The following is a 17,720-nucleotide window of genomic DNA, read 5'->3' as shown; positions in this document are numbered from 1 at the left end:
GCCCAGAGATAACTTGTTTCTAATTCTCCTTTCAGTTGTTGCTGCTTTCAGGTTTTTCGCTTGCCATCTAAAGCCTATCTTTTGGTCAGAGGAGTGATAATAAAGCTTCTGTTTTCCATGCTAAAGCAACATATTTACATACTACAAATAACAAAGTAAATGCTGCAGACGGGATCTGGCGTGATAATTAAGTACAATGGCGACCCATATGAACAGAAAATGCCAAGCAGCTAAAACAAAGCAACAACAGCTTTGTTTGTTGACAGATGTAGGAGCCATATTGTTAGTTAATTGGGTAATGGTGTAAACATTTGCAAACTCTGCAGTCCCTAGGTGAATTAAAAAACCAGCAGGCACACTGAAATCAAGGGTGAAAAGCAGCAAACCTCCTCTTAGCACAGGTACTCAGCTAACCTCCAAAGTTGAAAACACTTGAGAAAAGGACATCGTTGATAGTTATTATTAAGGGTAACTTGAGTTTGTAAACCCAAGAGTTCCGATTAGGATGTGCATCCTTAATTACACTCAAGTGAATAATAGGTTTCCATCTGGTTACAGTCTGGAGGATAGTGTTCATTAACCCAGCCTCGCTTTTCAAACCAGTTTTCGCCTGATACACAGAAGACATTCTCACTCTACTTACCTTTCCTTGCTTTTGCAATAAAGGGGTTATGGGATTTGGAAAGTGAGTGGATTTAATTAGATACAGACTTGAACTGAACAGAGAAAGCAAATTGCTTTTCTCAGGTGCACGGTACCTCTTGTCCAAAGAATGGTTCAGCACTGTAGCAGTGAAATGCTAAAGGCTTTAAATATGAAACAAAAAGCTTCATTATTAGGCTTCTGTAAGTGCAAAACAGAATTCAGTGTCACAGTAGCTTTATAAAACATATTTTCTAAGATAGTTTCTTCCCATTCATTTTAAGTGGTATGTTCTTTGGAAATAATACTTTGTAGAAAATGCTATATCACAAATCCTTTTTAATGGGCTTTTAAAACATTTTATAATCTCAAGCATTCATGGTATGGTGTTATGACATCTTTATGTATGTGGTAGAATCTAGTTGGTGTCATTCTGCTGACAAAAGGCACGCATCAGTGGAACAGGGAAGAATAGAAAGTTAGGTGCTCCCTTCCCCTCCCACTCCATCTGAAATCTGCCTTGGAGGGTCCCCCAACCCCCAGAAAATTCCCTTCCTCCCTGTTCTGCTGTCAGATGCCTTCCATCAGCGGAGCGTTGCCAAGTGCAACAAGCGCTATAGAATTTAAAATACTAACCATCCAAACAAAATAAAATCAATTCAATTTTAAAAACACAGAAAAATGGAATGTTTGAAACAAAGCTAGAACACCAGTGGAGGGCTGAGGTGGGATATAACACTAGGAATAAGACTCAAGTAACAATGGTATGGAACTATCTTTTTTCTGTTCACAAAGCGGGACTTCAGCAACTACTGGAACTTGATTTGTTCAGTAATGCCTGACATAAAAGTGCCCTGTGTTTGTGAGCAGTAGACAGTTACTACTTATTTCAAATTTTAATGCACCCTATGTGGTTACACGCTTGAGCCTTTGATTGCAGCTACATATTCCAATGCAGTTATTTATCATCCCACAATTCACTGCTCATGTACAGTCTGCCAGTGAAAAGTAGTTTTGCATACAGAGTATGAGCGGGAGAGGGGAGAATGGCAATCTGGTCTAACAAAACATGTATTTAATGTCTTCAGGTGAGACCCTATCCTAAAAGCTCAAATTGTAATTGCTGGGAAGGTATGCTGTATACAAAAGTGTACATGCATATTGTAGTATAGCTGTGCTCCTTTCTAATGTATGTGTTTCACTAGATAGCAGTTGTTGGTAAATCATACAGTATGGTTTCACAGGTGTGGATAAACAATTAAATCACTCTCCTATTATGCACTAGAGTTTCCAGTAATATATCTTTTCGAGCCCAGATTTTAACCTTGGAAAATGTAATCATATCCAAGCACTATTGGGGAAAGAAAATCAATGGAATTTAAGCATGGAGTGAGCTGAAATGGATTTGTCAATTACTGTCATACCTCATGTTACGGTCGCTTCAGGTTACGTGTTTTTGGGTTGCGGACTGTGGGAAACCCGGAAGTACTGGAACGGGTTACTTCCGGGTTTCTCCGCATGCGCAGAAGCGCCAAATCATGCCTGCGCAGACGCGGCGCTTCAGGATGCGAATGCTGGAGGTTGTGGATGTGCCTCCATCACGGATTACATCGGCAACCCGAGGTTCCACTGTACATAGGTGACATGCTCTCTGCAATGCACTGCAAAATCAAATTGCAATTATTAGAGGATGTCTAAGCCATTTACATATTTGAAACACCAATTAAATTAAGTGAGTATTTTGGGTCTATATAGAAAAAGTGCTAAGCATGTCGTTTCTGTCCTGTGTACCTGTAAGATCCCAATAATCTCACAAACATAACATCTGCATTGACAAATGCTGATAGATTCTCTAAATAAAGAAAATAAGAGACCTTTTGCCAGGTGATACAAAATGCAACTTACAATAAACCTATCTTTCTTGCAGCCCATTGCAAATATATACATATTCTTATGTATGAATTGATGCTATTTTCCTGAATGTTATAAGTAAAAAAATTAAAAGGCCCTAAAATAGTTATCAGTCTGTTTTTGAAAATGTATATGACGGCTACCTGTACTTGTTTTTTCAGGGTTTTTTCTGTTTTTTTTTTTGTCTTCACAGGTGACCCAGCTGGATCCAAATAAATCATTACTGGAATTAAAATTGTACCCTCAAGAAACACTTTTCCTAGAGGCAAAAGAATAGATCGAGCCAGATTGGAGGACTAAGCAATCCTTTGATAATGAATGAGGCACGGTGAACGCTTTATCCAAATCACCGTGTACTGTCATTTAACTCAAAAATCAATGTCACAACTCTGCCTCTTTCAAGAAGCCGGAAAGGAAGAATAAACATAGCTCCTTAAAAGTTTTCCATACATGAGTATATGTTTCCAACCTCATTTAAATGAGCAGAAAAGAAATATTCTGCAGTAAACACTGAACACTATGACTCTGTTGCTCACTTACCATCTGGCTTTTGTTATAATTAATGCACTGTTAAAATGTGAGTGATTGTCAAGTAGAATTTTTACTCCTCAATTACCCCCTTTTCACCAAGAATTCTTGGACATTTCTGCCTGTACTTTTGACACTAGAATACTGTATATTTGATATTTCGGTGAACCAGTGCTCTCATATATATGCATTTTCTTCCTGTGTTTGAATTTCTACTTCACCACCTAATTTTTTAAAAAAGGCAGAAAATCAACACATGGGACATTTTCAGCCTTGGAGATTTAACAGTATTATAGTAGTAGAAAGCAGAAACCTTTTTTTGTTTTGTTTTGTTGGTACTTTCTGACTCCTTTCATAAGATGTAAGGTTTTGTTTGGAGAATATAGTTTGACATATATGCAAGATATTTATTTACCTTTTTTCCCTTTCGGATCTCAGTTCCAATTCAGTTTAGGGAGTACTTTCCATTACACTGCAGTGTGCTGAACTGCTGATGATGTGAATATCTAAATAATGTTCAGAAATGGGCCAGTGCTAAATAACTGGTATCTAGCTGATAGTTCAGTAATAAGTTGATATTGACTACCAGCCTCTAAAAGTGTTTCAAATAGCAAACACACATTTTATTTTATTTTTTGCTCATCATTGTGGAAGAAATTACAGGAACCCTTCTCTCTGCCCTTTATTTCCTTTTTGCTTCCTTTCATTCTGGCACTTGTTTGTATTTTTTTTCCTGCTGTTTTAAAGCACCTTGTTTATTTCACCAAACAATAAAAATGTAAAATTACAGTGTATTAAGAAATCTTCCTCATTGCATTTTCATTATTGATCCTGAGTAATGTGTACCCAGGGAACTGGTTCTGAAGCCTGAATTATACAAACCAACCCAACTATACCTGCTGCCTAAAATTGTATCAAAATAATTTTATAAGCTTTTTGTTTTTTAAAAAAAGTAACAAAAATCTAGGTGTAGGGTATAGCATTTGAGAGCACCACAGAAACATCAGCTACTAAACAGATCATTGGTTTTTCTGCATATAACTCAAGATTGTATCCAAGTATGAAGATTTAATATGAATCAGAAACAAACGTATAAACATTGTCAGTGGTGTTCTGCTTTTCAGAATGTTGGATATATAAAATTAGTGTATGATTATTAGGTGGCTAGTAAAGCTGATACATTATTTTTTACCAAAAATGCAAATGTAAAATGTGGATGGGGGAGTCTTCTAAAACAATTACATTTGTGAATGCACACAGGACATACAGTGATGTATTCATGTCACACCATTTCATGCCCCCCCTCAATCTACAGTACATGAAACTCAACATTAGACAATATGGAATGTATTGGAAAGATCCAGCTTGTTACCTTAATTGAAAAGCTATACAAGTTGCAAACAGAAGAAATGTAAAAAACAAATTCCATACATAAGTAGGAAGAATGAAATCTACTCCAAGTTAAAAGCCCCATGCAGTTTAATTAGAGACAGTTAAGGTCATGCTTAACCCAATGAAATGAATGGAACTGTGGTCTACCACTTGTTTCTGCATCAAAATTCTCTCTGAAGCAAGTGGATTCTGAATTGTGCCCTTAATTAGCATTCATCTGCAAATGTTCATTTAGATTGTTGTCAACCATACTTCTAATGAGTGGGCTTGCTGAAATACTGATATGCATTAGCATGGTTTTCACATCACATTAATGGTTTAATGTGAACATGCCGCATGCTAGTGCATGGTGCTCAAACGTTCTTGCTCTGTTTCTCCCCTGCTCCTGCTGCTGTCATGCCACTACGAAACAAGCCAGAGTCTGACTTGCTGTGACATCCAAACCTAGGTTCACAGTTTGTTTCTCTCTAAATTCTGGCTTGTTTTCCTGCAGTGTAGCAGAAGCAGAGGAGAATTTTCCAGTGCTATGCATCAGCACACTGCATGTTCATTTTTATGAATGGTTTAATATGATGTGGAAACCAGATCATTGTATAGCATAAGTTTCATTTGTGAGATCATTGTGCTGTTTTTATCTTCTTCAGCTTTATTTCTTATATTTTGGCTACACATTTCCTTATTAATTTATTAAATGTAGTTTAATCTTCCTGTGACGTATTTTATACCATGCTTCCATTTTACCCATCTGAACATCAACATTTGTTTACTTATTTCTTTTCATCTCGCATGATCTCATAATCAAGTCGCAAATGCACCCCAATGATTGACAGGAATAGCAGTTCGAGGTTTTAAAGGTAGTTTCCTATACTCTTCCACAACTTGATCTGAATTTGTGGATATGTTTATGCTGTGTGGTTGGTTGGTTAGTGAATGTATACATCCAGCATGAAAATGGCTGTAGGCTTCTGTTGTGCCAATTCGGTTGCAATTTTCTCCATGTAAAATTAATTCCACCTGCTGTTCACTTTTGAGTCTATGAGGCATTGTCTTGGAGGACTGCAAAAATGCGTATCTTCCTATTGAAATAAAATATTGCTAATGATTGGTTTATTCCTAACATTTGGATTTTTAGGAACACAAACTTCTGTAATCAAAAGCCTTCACAAATATGGGCCCACAATGCTGCTTGTTGTTCATGTAGCAATAGTATTTAATGACAATTTTATATGTGCCCATTTTTTCTCTGTTTCAAAGCCACCGTATTAGTCACATTTTCTTTGCTGATATCAATTCACCAGCCCTTTATATTCAATATGCAAGCTGTTATCCCCACCCAACTGTTACATTGTTACGGTGGATCATATCCTTGATTCCACTTTTACATTGTCAGGTCCCTCATATTAATGGATTATCATTAATGTCTTGAATGCATTAGTATTAAATCTTAAGGCATTATTGTTGTCAATTAATGGAAACTTGTAACAAAGTGTTCCTTTTTGTGTCTATTATCCCACTCAGTATGATGGGGAAAGCGGGAGGCTCCCTGGCAGCAGTAAGTGCTGCCTCCGATGTACCTCCTCATTTTTACATTGCTGTTTAAACTGATATTAGAGGTTATGCAAAACCCAAATGTCTCCTCTGTATTCTCTTCACCTACACTCTTTACATTTAATGGGGGTGAGTTTTTATGGAACCGCCTTAAAAAAAAAAAAGATGTAGCAGAACAGGACGACAGCTTTCATAAATTGTACTTTTTCAGTGACATTAGAAACATTAAATAAATTTGCAGTTACACTGAAGTTTCTACTAAAATCTAGTTTACCTTTGTCTTGGAAGAGTCCATGGTTGTTCTTTCATTCCTCTCCATAACTAAGAGAAATAATGTCTTTTTTCAAAGATCAAACACTAAGTAGTCCAGGGATGAACAGCGTAGCCTTCCTTGTGTTTGATGGGGCTTTTGAAGGCACAATGAGGATATAAGTATAATATAGTGTATTCCCATATACTTCGGGTTTGTTTATAATTTTTATCAAGGCAACAGTTTGGCATGTTAGATCTGGGCTGCAGTCCAGCTCTACTTGCACATCACTAGTTCTGCACAACTACTTCTTTTAATTTCTAATAAAATTATGTATCATACCTTTCGAAATGTGTTTTTACTCAAAACAGTTTACAAGCAAGTATTGTGATAAGAGCACCATTTCAGTGTGCTGGACACAGACAGGAACATGCATCCATATTTACATACAAAGACTCAACTAGTCAGTTCAGTGTGATATTTGCTTACATCAACCTCCCCCTTAAAATAATACAGCCCAAATACAAGTAAACAGTTCTGCAAGTTGAATGAGTTTTAGCTGTGTAGTGGAACTTCCTTGTACCCCTTAAATCTTTTCCACCCCTTAAATCTGTTTCCCCAATCCTCCAGAGCAGATTTAGAGTATGTGCAAAGAGAAAAGAGGGCGGGAAGTTCCACTGTGCAGCTAAAACACTGGCTAGTGGAACTGCTTAGTTGGCTACTCCCCATCTCCCAATACATTTTTAAAGGGCACAGCACTGAAAAGAAAAACACTGGTGACTCTGGGCCCCAACAAAGCTTTTGAGGGCAATTAAGACAGTGGCTGCTACCATGGGTGTAGCCAGGATTTTCGTTAGGGGTGTAGGCTTTTGTTGGAGGGCAGAACCTCAGATTTGTATTTTACTGATTTAGAGGGGCAGCAGCCCCCCCTTGGCTACACCCATGGCCGTTACTGCTGATTCACCTAGTGCAGTGATGGCCAAACTTGGCCCTCCAGCTGTTTTGGGACTACAATTCCCATCACCCCTGCCCACTGGTCCTGTTAGCTAGGGATGATGGGAGTTGTAGTCCCAAAACATCTGGAGGGCTAAGTTTGGCCATCACTGGTCTAGTGCTTCTGTTCTCATTGCCAGCCTGCTCACAGCCATCCATTCCCAGTGCTGCTTCTCAACAACATCCATCCTGCCCCCCAGTAGGTTGTGGGGAACATCAGGGTACTGCAGGGAGGAAAATCCAGGGGGAAGCATGCCCTGGCGCCCCTCAAATATTTGGCAGGCTCTGATTTTTTGCAGTGCAGATGTGTATCCAGATGTAAATGTGTATCTACCTTTGCATGAGCCAAAACATGCTTTCTTGCACACATCCCTTGCTGACTATGTTTCAAGAAACTGATGTTCTTGGGGCTAGCTTGTTGCAGTCTTCTGCAATATTCCTACATGTACTTAAGTAGCAATAAATATGTAATGGCAACTGGTCAGTCCAACTCCTCAGTAGAGGGATGTGCTTCTGAACTTATTCTGGAATTCTGCATATCACAAGCCTGCCACCTATTCCAACATACACATCATCAATTCTCCTACTGCATTTTCTGGTGTTTTGCAAATAAGCAACGTTTTAACTGAGCTTCAAGGTGCACTCAGAAAGTGGAGTGTGCATCCACTCAGAATTGTTGCTATCTTGGTATGGGCCATTTCATATTATACAAAGTCCTGCATTAAGTTCAGCTCCATGGAGGGAAAAGTGCGTATTTTAATAAGAGGGTGTCTTTAAAAAAAAGAAAAAGCTATGCTTTTATTTATTTTATCTGCTACATTATATTCCACCTTTCTTCCCTCGTGTTACTCAAGGTGGCACAAATGGGTTTCCCAGAGGAAATCTTCCATCAAGCCACTTGATAGAAGTGAACCTGCTCACCTTCCCTTTGTGCCCTAAGCCACTTTACACAAAGTTTGTGCACAAGAGGTTGGGAAAATGTTTTTCCAACACTGCACAGAAAGTTGCAAATATGTTGCAGCTCTAAGAAAATACTTCTATGTGTTTGTATAGTTCCACTTGCTCAGAGGAGACTGGCGGTTTGTTGTACGTTGGCTGCACTTGTATAACTTTGTGTCAAAGGCAAAAGATTATTGAACTGAGAAAAAGGAAGCCGAACTCTGGACTGGCTGCATTAAGAAAATTCCATAGGCAAGTTATTTCTCTTAAAAGGAGGCAATGGCTGATTGGGGCAAATGAGACAAATGAAAGCTTGCCTCTGAGAGGCAAATGAAAGCTTTCCAACATGTATGTATTTATTTCAGTTATTAATTGCTTTTCAGGGTCAAGCTATCACAAAGTGAGAGAGACGAGATTTTTTTTTTTAAAAAACTAGAATATCAGACAAAATAGGAAGTTTTGATTGGAGGCAACAAATTGATTCATGAAAGAAACTGTTAAAGCACCTAAACAAGAGGTAACCAACACAGTGCCCTCCAGATGCTGTGGACTGCAGCTTGCATTATCCCTGACCACTGGCCATGCTGGCTATGGCTGATGAGAGTTGCAGTCCTAAACAGCGACACCAAATAGGCTACCTCTGACCTAAACTCTTTTAAAGAAAGGCAATAGTAAAAAGATAAGATTTAAAGTCTTTATTGAATACCAAAACTCAGTGGGCCAAGTAAATGTTAACTGGAAGAGAGTTCCATAAAGCGGAGCCACCACTGAGAAAGCCCTGTCTTGTGTGCTCATTGCGCATGCTGATTTCACAATAGGCACACATGGCAAGACCTCTAATGCAGATCTTAGATTACAGGCAGGGTGTGACGGATGTAGGCTCTCCTTAGGTAACCAGGTGGCAAACTGCTTTAAGTCTCTAACTGCCAGGAAATTAAGGATGAAAATAAATCAAATCTAAAACCTATCAGCATTGTTTGGGGGCCTTTGTCTTTTAATGAAGGCTTTATAGTCCATGTTCACCCTGAATGTCAATGATATACACCCAACTTGCAGGAACATTAAGATTTATTTAAATAATTTTGGGGGGTTTTCATGGATAAGAGCCTGTTGCTTTCAATCTTGCTCAGTTTCATGATGTTACTTTTGTTTATCCATTCAGTGTGGATGTTGCAATTTATATTTGTATCTAAACCAATAGGTTTGGGGCTTACTGTATTTGCTGTGCTTTTTTAAGGGGTTGGGCTGAATAGAAATTAAGGTGGTATGTCATATGGGTCCCATTTGAATGCTATTAATAATCTTCTAAAATGCAGAACTTACTTGTATTTCCTCTAGATGCTCAATGTAACCCCAAAAGTCACTTCTCTCTTTGACAGAAGCCAGACACATTTTGGAACCCCAAAAGTCCATTGGTGAAGAGGCCTGTCCAGGCTGCAAGTCATTTATTTCTGTTGGCTAATAATACCAAGTGCTCATCTGAAGTCTAAACAGCAATGTTCCATTTTAACTGTAGTGGACCTAATCTCAAAAGGTTTCCTCAGTCTATCAGAGAGGCCAGATGGCTATCTGAACCACACAAGACACCCTTCTACTTTGGATGAAGTCTGATCAGTCTCCAGGCAAAGGCAACCCCACTGATCTGTCTATGCTTGAACTACCAACACCCTTAGAATTTTCACCTCAGTCTGAAGTAGACTCACTCAGGGTGACTCTCCTACAGTTCAAACACCCCCATCCGACTACAGCAAACCTACATAGTTTGCTACCAGCCACACAATCCTGATATTACACTTGGGAACCAGGAAGAAAGGAAGAAAGGGAAAGGATCTAATCTGAACTCTACAAACCTGGATAAATATTGTATATGGTAAACAACTAGGGTTGGCCCAAAAGATTTTGCTGCCAGAGATGGAATGGCAAATGTAACAGCTACTTCCATTACTAGCAAACATTTCCTCTGAGTTCTTTATCACATAGTAAAAATCAGAGATATCGGTAAGCTCTTCCTGGCCCAATTTATGTGCCCTTTGAGACATTTGAATAAATTACAAGTTGACAGTTAATGGTTGATGTGAGGGTCACTAAATAAAATACATTGGTACCTCGGGATGCGAACGGGATCCGTTCCAGAGCCCCGTTCACATCCCGAATGGAACGCAAGACGCAATGGCGCGTGTCGCTGCTTCCGCGCATGATGTCATTTTGAGCGTCTGCGCATGTGCAGGCGGCGAAACCCAGAAGTAATGTGCTCCGTTACTTCCGGGTTGCCGCGGAGCGCAACTCGAACGCGCTCAACCCGAAGCACATTCAACTCGAGATATGACTGTATTTGTTTCCCTACACTTGCTTAAACAGATAGAGGGGCTTGTGCCAATTTTAAAGATGACACAAATGCATTGTGTGAAATATGCTCTACAAGGGGCTGCCCTTGAAGGCTACTGAGAAATTGCAGCTAGTCCAAAATGGAGCAGCCAGATTAATATCTTACATTAGCTGCAAGGGGCATGTACTACTTACTTACTTACTTATTATTGCTTCCAAGATAAACTCAAGGTGCTAGTGCACACTTTCAAAGTCTAGGCTCAGGATAGTTCCTTAAGTTTGTGCCCATCCTTTAAGATTCGGGAATGTTAACTAGGGTTCCACAAGGACCACTGTGTTTACCCCCAAATGGGCTTGAGCCCTTTTGCATATACTCCTAGCAAGGGTACACGAACATGAATGGGTGCCTGAGCACCTTTCCTTGCCCCTCCCCAGTACCCTCTCAAATTTCCTAGGTCAGAAGAAGGGGAAAGTGAAAGCAGCAGAGCTTCCTTTCCTGCCAAGAAGTGCACTGAGACTACCAACTACCATGGAACAGGAAGTTTGACGAGATGATTTTCAAGGTCCCTTCCAATTATACAATTGGAATTCTAGTAATTATAGCCACCTCTGGCCTCCCAGAGTAGAGGCAGCATGCTTATGAACACCAGCTGCTAGGGAGCAATGGTGGGAGAGGGTTATTGCTCTCTTGTCCTGCTTGTGAGTATCTTGCCATTGTGGAAAAGAGGATGCTGCACTAGACAGACTTTTGGTCTGATCCAGCAGCACTCATGTTTTTAACACTTTCCTATAGGAATGATGTGATGTGCGGTCCCAACATCTTCCTTAGCAGAAAAGGCCATTCCACTAAGTTGCTAGAGCTGCTTCAACTACCAAGTCTCTTTCTCCTGCCTCGGGTAAATTGAGACAGCTAAAAGGGGAAGACAATGGGCCCCTGCTTTTAGCTCGATATGAACAAGTCCCTGCTTGACTCATGCTTCCTCTCAAGTAATTGAACAGGCAAAGTTGCCTTTGTGATCTTTTCTTTGCAGTTACTTGCCACATCTCGAATGGGCAGTCCCAGCATCTGTTGGGTTAGAGGCCACTGTCAAACAAGCATTTGGGATAGAAGTTCCTAGGCTTTCAAATCAGCTTCCTATCACAGTGTGACAGATCTGGGAACCTAATCCTTTTCAACAAGTGGTTAAATCTTATTTAAATCTTATTAAATGATATGAATCTTACTGTGCCCTGCTTTGGGAAATGATATGAATGAAAAATGGGTTCAAAATAAATAAATAAAAGTGGTGTCACTGCAACAAGGAGGAGGAGGAGGAGGAGGAGGAAGCAAAACAATAAAAGCAGGAGAGGGAAATGATGTTTATGACAGGTGACAGGTAAATCTGCAAATGATTGCCTGAACATCCCCCACTCCAGATAATGCAAAACTAACAACTGCTCTGGTTATGTCCTTATTTGAATGCACTATTAAAAATAATTATTATTTGAAAGTCTGACTAATGAGAAAGTCACTGCAGAACCTGAGCATGAAACTAGCAGCCAGTTTCCTAAGAAATACTGTACAGGATTTCAATATGTCATGGGGCATATCTTCTACCAACGAAAGGAGAGAAATATACTAGACATTATTCAGGCTCATGCTTATATTTAAAGTTAGCACAACATGAGGGGATTTTTAAATTGGAAACTCAGCATAGGTCACTCTAAAAAAGGAGGTAATGGACTCTTATTAAAGACTCACTTTGCAACTCTTGGATTTGGGCTAGAAAAAATGTACGTAATTTCAGATCATAATACAACTGGAACCTACAAAAAACATTGCAGTGTGTAGTTCTCCTGCTCACTATTCCAGTCAGGTGATGCAGCCATGCCCCTCTCCATAACACTCCATTTGATTCCCCTTCTTATCTGGTTCTTCGACACGAAACAAATAGTCTGCATTCCATGGCCACCTCACAGCCCTTTCCAACAGTTTTGTTGTACTTTGGTGAACCCTAGGACTCAGCTGAGCCTGCTAATACCTCCCTTTTGTGGGGCTGTAGGGTTGTTTTGGCTATGTAAGCATCTGCACTCACACTTGGATGTCAGAAATAGATGTAATGATAAATCTGTCCCTAAACTGTTCAGCAAGAGAGATTTATTTTTCTTTTGTTTTTATAGCCTTTGCTTTACAGCCATGTAGTTGTGGGAGCTTGACAATGGACTCTCCCTGGACGAACCTGGACCCTGCATTTATCATTTGAGGTCTTCCTCTATGTGCCCTCTCTTGAGGGAGGTGTAGACTGACAACACGAGAATAGGCCTTTTTAGTGGTGGTTCCCTACTTACAAAATGCTCTCCCCAGGGAAGTATGCCCGGCACCATCAATGGCTGCTTTTAGGCACCAGGAAAACACATTGCTTTTCAGCCATGCTATTGGCCTATAATTTGTAAAGTTTTAGATATTGTGGCCGCCTTTAGTTGGTGGGATGTGTTGGACTGCCTTTTATGTATATGAATATGTTTTGCTTTTCTGTTGTTTTAATTTTAAATTGGATTATTTTTTTTGTATTTTATTGTAAGTCACTTATGCTTACTTTTTGTAATAAAAAAGGTGACCAGTAAGTGCGACAAACAAACAAACAAACAAACAAACAAACAAACGTTATTGTTGGAGCATGGCGACTCCATACTTCAGAGCCAGGCTCCAGTATGAAGCTGCCATTTTGGAACTGATTAACAACTTTTACACTGTGGAATTTAGTCTCAAGAGATCCTGAAAATTACTCACTACAGGAAGTCATTATCCTTCGTTTGGTACTTGTTTATACTGTTGATCTTGCTATTCCTATGAAGATGAATCACTACTGGCTGCTAGTTTGGAGTGAGGCCCACCCATGCTGATGGGTTCCTGTTCTTTTGCTTGGATTCTGTATTCTTTCTCATGCACTGTATAACTGCTGTTTAAAAGAGAGCTACTTGTTTTATCACTATTTCTCCCACGAAAGCATCAAACTGCAGGCAGTGTGGATATGGCCTGGGTGCTGAGTGGCAGGGGGAAGTGGGACCTTATCAAAGAGACAAAGTTATGCAGGTTATCTTTCAAAAATCAGTCCAGTGTAGGGTATCATTCAGGTCATTGTTCTAGATTAACTGCAGCTTCAGGTGGCATGCATTTGTTTAAAACCGTTTTTAAAGCTGTACTTCTATACTGCTGTAACCCACCCTTGGACTCTTCAGTGAAGGGCACGTAAAAGATCTAGTAAGAATAATTGCTACCAACTAGGTCCCTGTGGCTGCTGGGATGAAGGTGGGGAGGCAGAACGCTGAGATCGGGAGAAAGGAATGCTGACCCAGTTGCTCAAGAGCATAACAGACCAAAAGGTGAACATTTGCCCTCAAATTTTAATATAACACGTAGGAAAGCATGCTGTCTGGCAGCGCCTTGTGTTTATATTTTAGCATGGACTTCTGGTCATGAAATGACACCCTCAGCCTACATGTGCACACATTTTTGATGGGTGGATAAGGAGAGAGATCAGAAAACACCCTGCTTCATTTTATGCTATGCTGTGCTAGGAGAGAGCAGGCCTCTCTCTGTGCATTGCACAACTATACAACAAGATGTGCCTTGTTCCTCGCTCCTGGGCAGCCTTCCCTGCTGGAAGAAAAGACTTCTGTCAATTTCTGCTGGGGGGGCGGGCTGCCCAGCCCTAAAGATAACACACATTTCCAGGGGAAGTGATACGACACCCACCCCCACCCCCACTTTGTTGGCGGGAAAACCCATAGTCTGGTTCTACCATCCTTCAGCTCTCAGATCCCAGACTAAACTAACCTGGAGGGTCATTCAAAGTTTACTTTCTCAGAGCTATAAGCAGGAGCTCCCAAATGCTTAAAGGGTCTTTACATCTTAAACAGCTGTGCCCCAAATAAGGGTGTCTCATCTTCTCAACTTCTGTTTGTGTTGGGGGGTGAAGGGTGGGAGGGGGGTGGAGAATGCCTCCAGCTCACCCTCTATGCCTCAGGAATGCACAGGACAGCAATCCTCTTAGAAGAGCTGATCTAGAGAGCCACACACCCAATGTGATGATGCTGAGAAACCAAGCTTTCAATCCCCCCCCTTTCCTAGAGTATAGGATTACAAATATCCATTTGCTTCAAGGGAGGTCTCATTTAAGAACCTCACCGTTCCACTGAATATAATGGTGCTCCTTAGTTCAGAATTAAATTGCATTACACAGGGAACACTGTTCGGTAGTGTCTGCTATTGTTGCAATGTTGATCTAGCAACTGCTGTCAAAAATTAGGCAAAAACACTGAATTAAGTTACTGAACAATTCGTTAGCTTACTGAACAATTAATTAGCTTATCTTTACTTGTATTTTCTTTAAGGTTACTGGCATTTACGAGGAACTCTGCACCCAAATTATTATAGTGCTTGCATAACACTTCTTGTAAGCTGCAGCCTCTCTTGTTTAAGGCACCAGGAGTTAACTGGATATTTCAAATGCCTTCACTTCCTACCTGGTCAAGTCTTCATCATAAGTCTGAAATTTTGCCTGGGACTCACAATCTGAGGGAACCAAGAAGTTCCTATTCACAAAGAGCTAAACTTTCTCAGAAACCAGTGAGTGTGTGTCTGAAAGAGCAAGGAACCCCCAATCAATACTGAAGCTAAGCAATCCTTGGATTAGGTAGTGGATTGCCTCACTCTTTCAGACAATTACCTGTGGCTCCCAGTTTAATTCATTCATATCATGTTTATTCTGCCCATTTATCAAAATTTACCAAGTTCACATAGACAATAAGGTACAATGCACAATTGTTAAACCCCTTAAACATAAACAACAAAACAAGAGGCAAAGCAGAAAGTCCAACAAACAACTAAAACCAGCATTAAACATAGCAATGGAGAGCATGGTGCAAAAAGTGAAGCACCTAATGGGTTCCCCCCCATATGCATATGTACAGAGCTACAATCTACCTTCCGTAAAGTGGAACCATATATCTGTGCAGTGGTTTCCTCAACCCCCCCCCCCTTTGCATATGTAGATGTTAAAGAGAAGGATGTAGATGTTAAAGAGAAGGAGCTACTAATTCTCAGGTGCCCCGAGCCCAAAAGGATTTAGTATAATTGAAAATATAATGATCAGGGCTGTGGTGTTCTGTATGTTTCTGTGTGCTCCCCTGTTGCACAGAATCTAGACCACAGCACAGAACCTGGCACTTTGCATGAGCCACTGCCCACAAGCAAAGATAGGTGGTGGTGGTGTTGCATCAGCACCACTTGCAAGGCAAATGAAGCAAGCCCCGCCTAGCATCCACCCCAACAGCAGCCACACACACACTCCATTGTGCCCCCATCAGATCAAATTTCCCTTTCATCATTGCCTTCAACTTCCCCATCTTTCTGAAAACATCGCTTCTGCCTCCACCCTTGCAAGCAAAATAAACAATCTCCTCTGTTAAAGGACCATCAGATGAGAGTCAGCTATACATGCCATGAACTGGAATGATTTATCTAACTCAGAAAGAACGGGCTTTTCTTAGGGTTTGGAAAAGTATATGCTCAAAAATGATGTTGTTTTATATCTGCATCCCCCTGCATCTTCTAGCAAGAAATTATTATTTAAGTGCACATGGTGGTGATGTTTATCCCTCACATTCCTGGAGAATGTTTAACGCCCTGAGAGTTACTGGGGCAACAATTACTATGTGAGTAGGTGTGTTATGAAGGGACGCGGGTGGTGCTGTGGTCTAAACCACAGAGCCTAGGGCTTGCCGATCAGAAGGTAGGTGGTTCGAATCCCTGTGACGGGGTGAGCTCCCGTTGCTCGGTCCCCGCTCCTGCCCACCTAGCAGTTCAAAAGCCTGTCAAAGTGCAAGTAAATAAATAGGTACCGCTCCGGCAGGAAGGTAAACAGCATTTCCATGCACTGCTCTGGTTCGCCAGAAGCGGCTTAGTCATGCTGGCCACATGACCCAGAAGCTGTACGCTGGCTCCCTCGGCCAGTAAAGCGAGATGAGTGCCGCAACCCCAGAGTCATCTGCGACTGGATCTAACAGTCAGGGGTCCTTTACCTTTAGCTGTGTTATGTACAATAGGAACAAGAGAAGCTCTCAAAATCCCAGTGGAATTGCCTGGAACAAGTTATTATCTGCCCCCTATTTTAGTGAATAGCTTCACCATCACTCTTAAGTTTTCATTCAGAAGTCCCTGATGTACAGGCACTGATAAACAAAGGAGGCTGCTTTATAACATCAAACCATTGGCCCATCTTTCCCCAGTCTTCTGACTAGCAGTAAGTAAACCTTCAGGATCTCAGACATAAGCTGCCTGGGTCCCTTTTAAATGGCGATGCCAAGGATAAAACCTGAGACCTTCAACCCGCAATGTCCACCAAGTTGTATGTGAAATTCGGGTTCCAATTCTACCATCTCGATTTGTCCTTCTCTACTAAGTTTTTAACTTCATAAGATTTATATACTGCTTGGTTGTAATAAAATCTCAATGTGGTTTACAAAAAGAGAACAATAAAATTATCAGTAAAATACAGTTTAAAAAAACTATTTAGAATATTTAAAACATTATCAACAATAAGCTTAATAAACTGATTAAAATACACATCATCATTCTATATCTCTGGATAGGTTTGCCTAGACAAAAATGTTTTTGACAGACTTCAAAAAGAGCACCTGCCTAATGTCAACAGGCAGGGAGTTCCAAAGTATGTGTGCTGCCACACCAATAGATTTCTCACAACCTTGTTGCCACTGTGACATCAACTAATTGCTAATGACAAACTGCCCATCCTTCCTTTGCTGCAAATTAAGTAACTGTTGGATTCCAAAAATTGAGGTGAACTGTAGTGCCTAGATGCCTGTTAGGATACACCTGCTCCTTCATAAACATTTTAGGATGGAGATACAATCTGGCCTTGCTCTTTCAACTTTGAATAATAAGCCCAGTTCCACTGCAGGCACCTGAGTAGTGAGAAAGGCTCACCTTGTCTGTGTGCATGCACATGCACACATGCATGCCAAGAGTCAACTGGGGGTGGGGAGTTGCTACTGGCTAGTCATTACATCGGGAGATGCATCTTGCACATGCCTAGAGTTGCTCTCTTCCTTTCTTAGTGCTGCATCTCCTTCAGGGCTGGCTCATATAAAGTCCTTTCAATCACATTACCTTGCAAATCCTGTGAAGAAT

At 40.6% G+C, this 17,720-nt stretch overlaps 1 protein-coding gene and 1 long non-coding RNA gene across 6 annotated transcripts in view; one reads left to right on the top strand and one right to left on the bottom strand.

The window, feature by feature from the left end:
* Positions 1-3,883, top strand: part of FAF1 (Fas associated factor 1) — a 171,291-nt gene extending 167,408 nt beyond the window's left edge. The window contains exon 19 of the mRNA XM_081010831.1: positions 2,747-3,883. Within this exon, the coding sequence (XP_080866957.1) occupies positions 2,747-2,830 (84 nt within the window). The 3' untranslated portion in view covers positions 2,831-3,883. The remainder of the gene's footprint in view (positions 1-2,746) is intronic.
* The window catches only part of LOC308479865, a 69,404-nt gene that overhangs the window by 31,520 nt on the left and 20,164 nt on the right, over positions 1-17,720 (bottom strand). The window lies entirely within an intron of this gene.

The sequence above is a fragment of the Podarcis pityusensis genome (genome assembly GCF_964106645.2).
Source record: "Podarcis pityusensis genome assembly, chromosome: 6".
NCBI classification, from domain to species: Eukaryota; Metazoa; Chordata; class Lepidosauria; order Squamata; family Lacertidae; genus Podarcis; species Podarcis pityusensis.
Note: the sequence above shows the minus strand (reverse complement) of the source record. Positions and strands in the feature narration are given on the sequence as shown.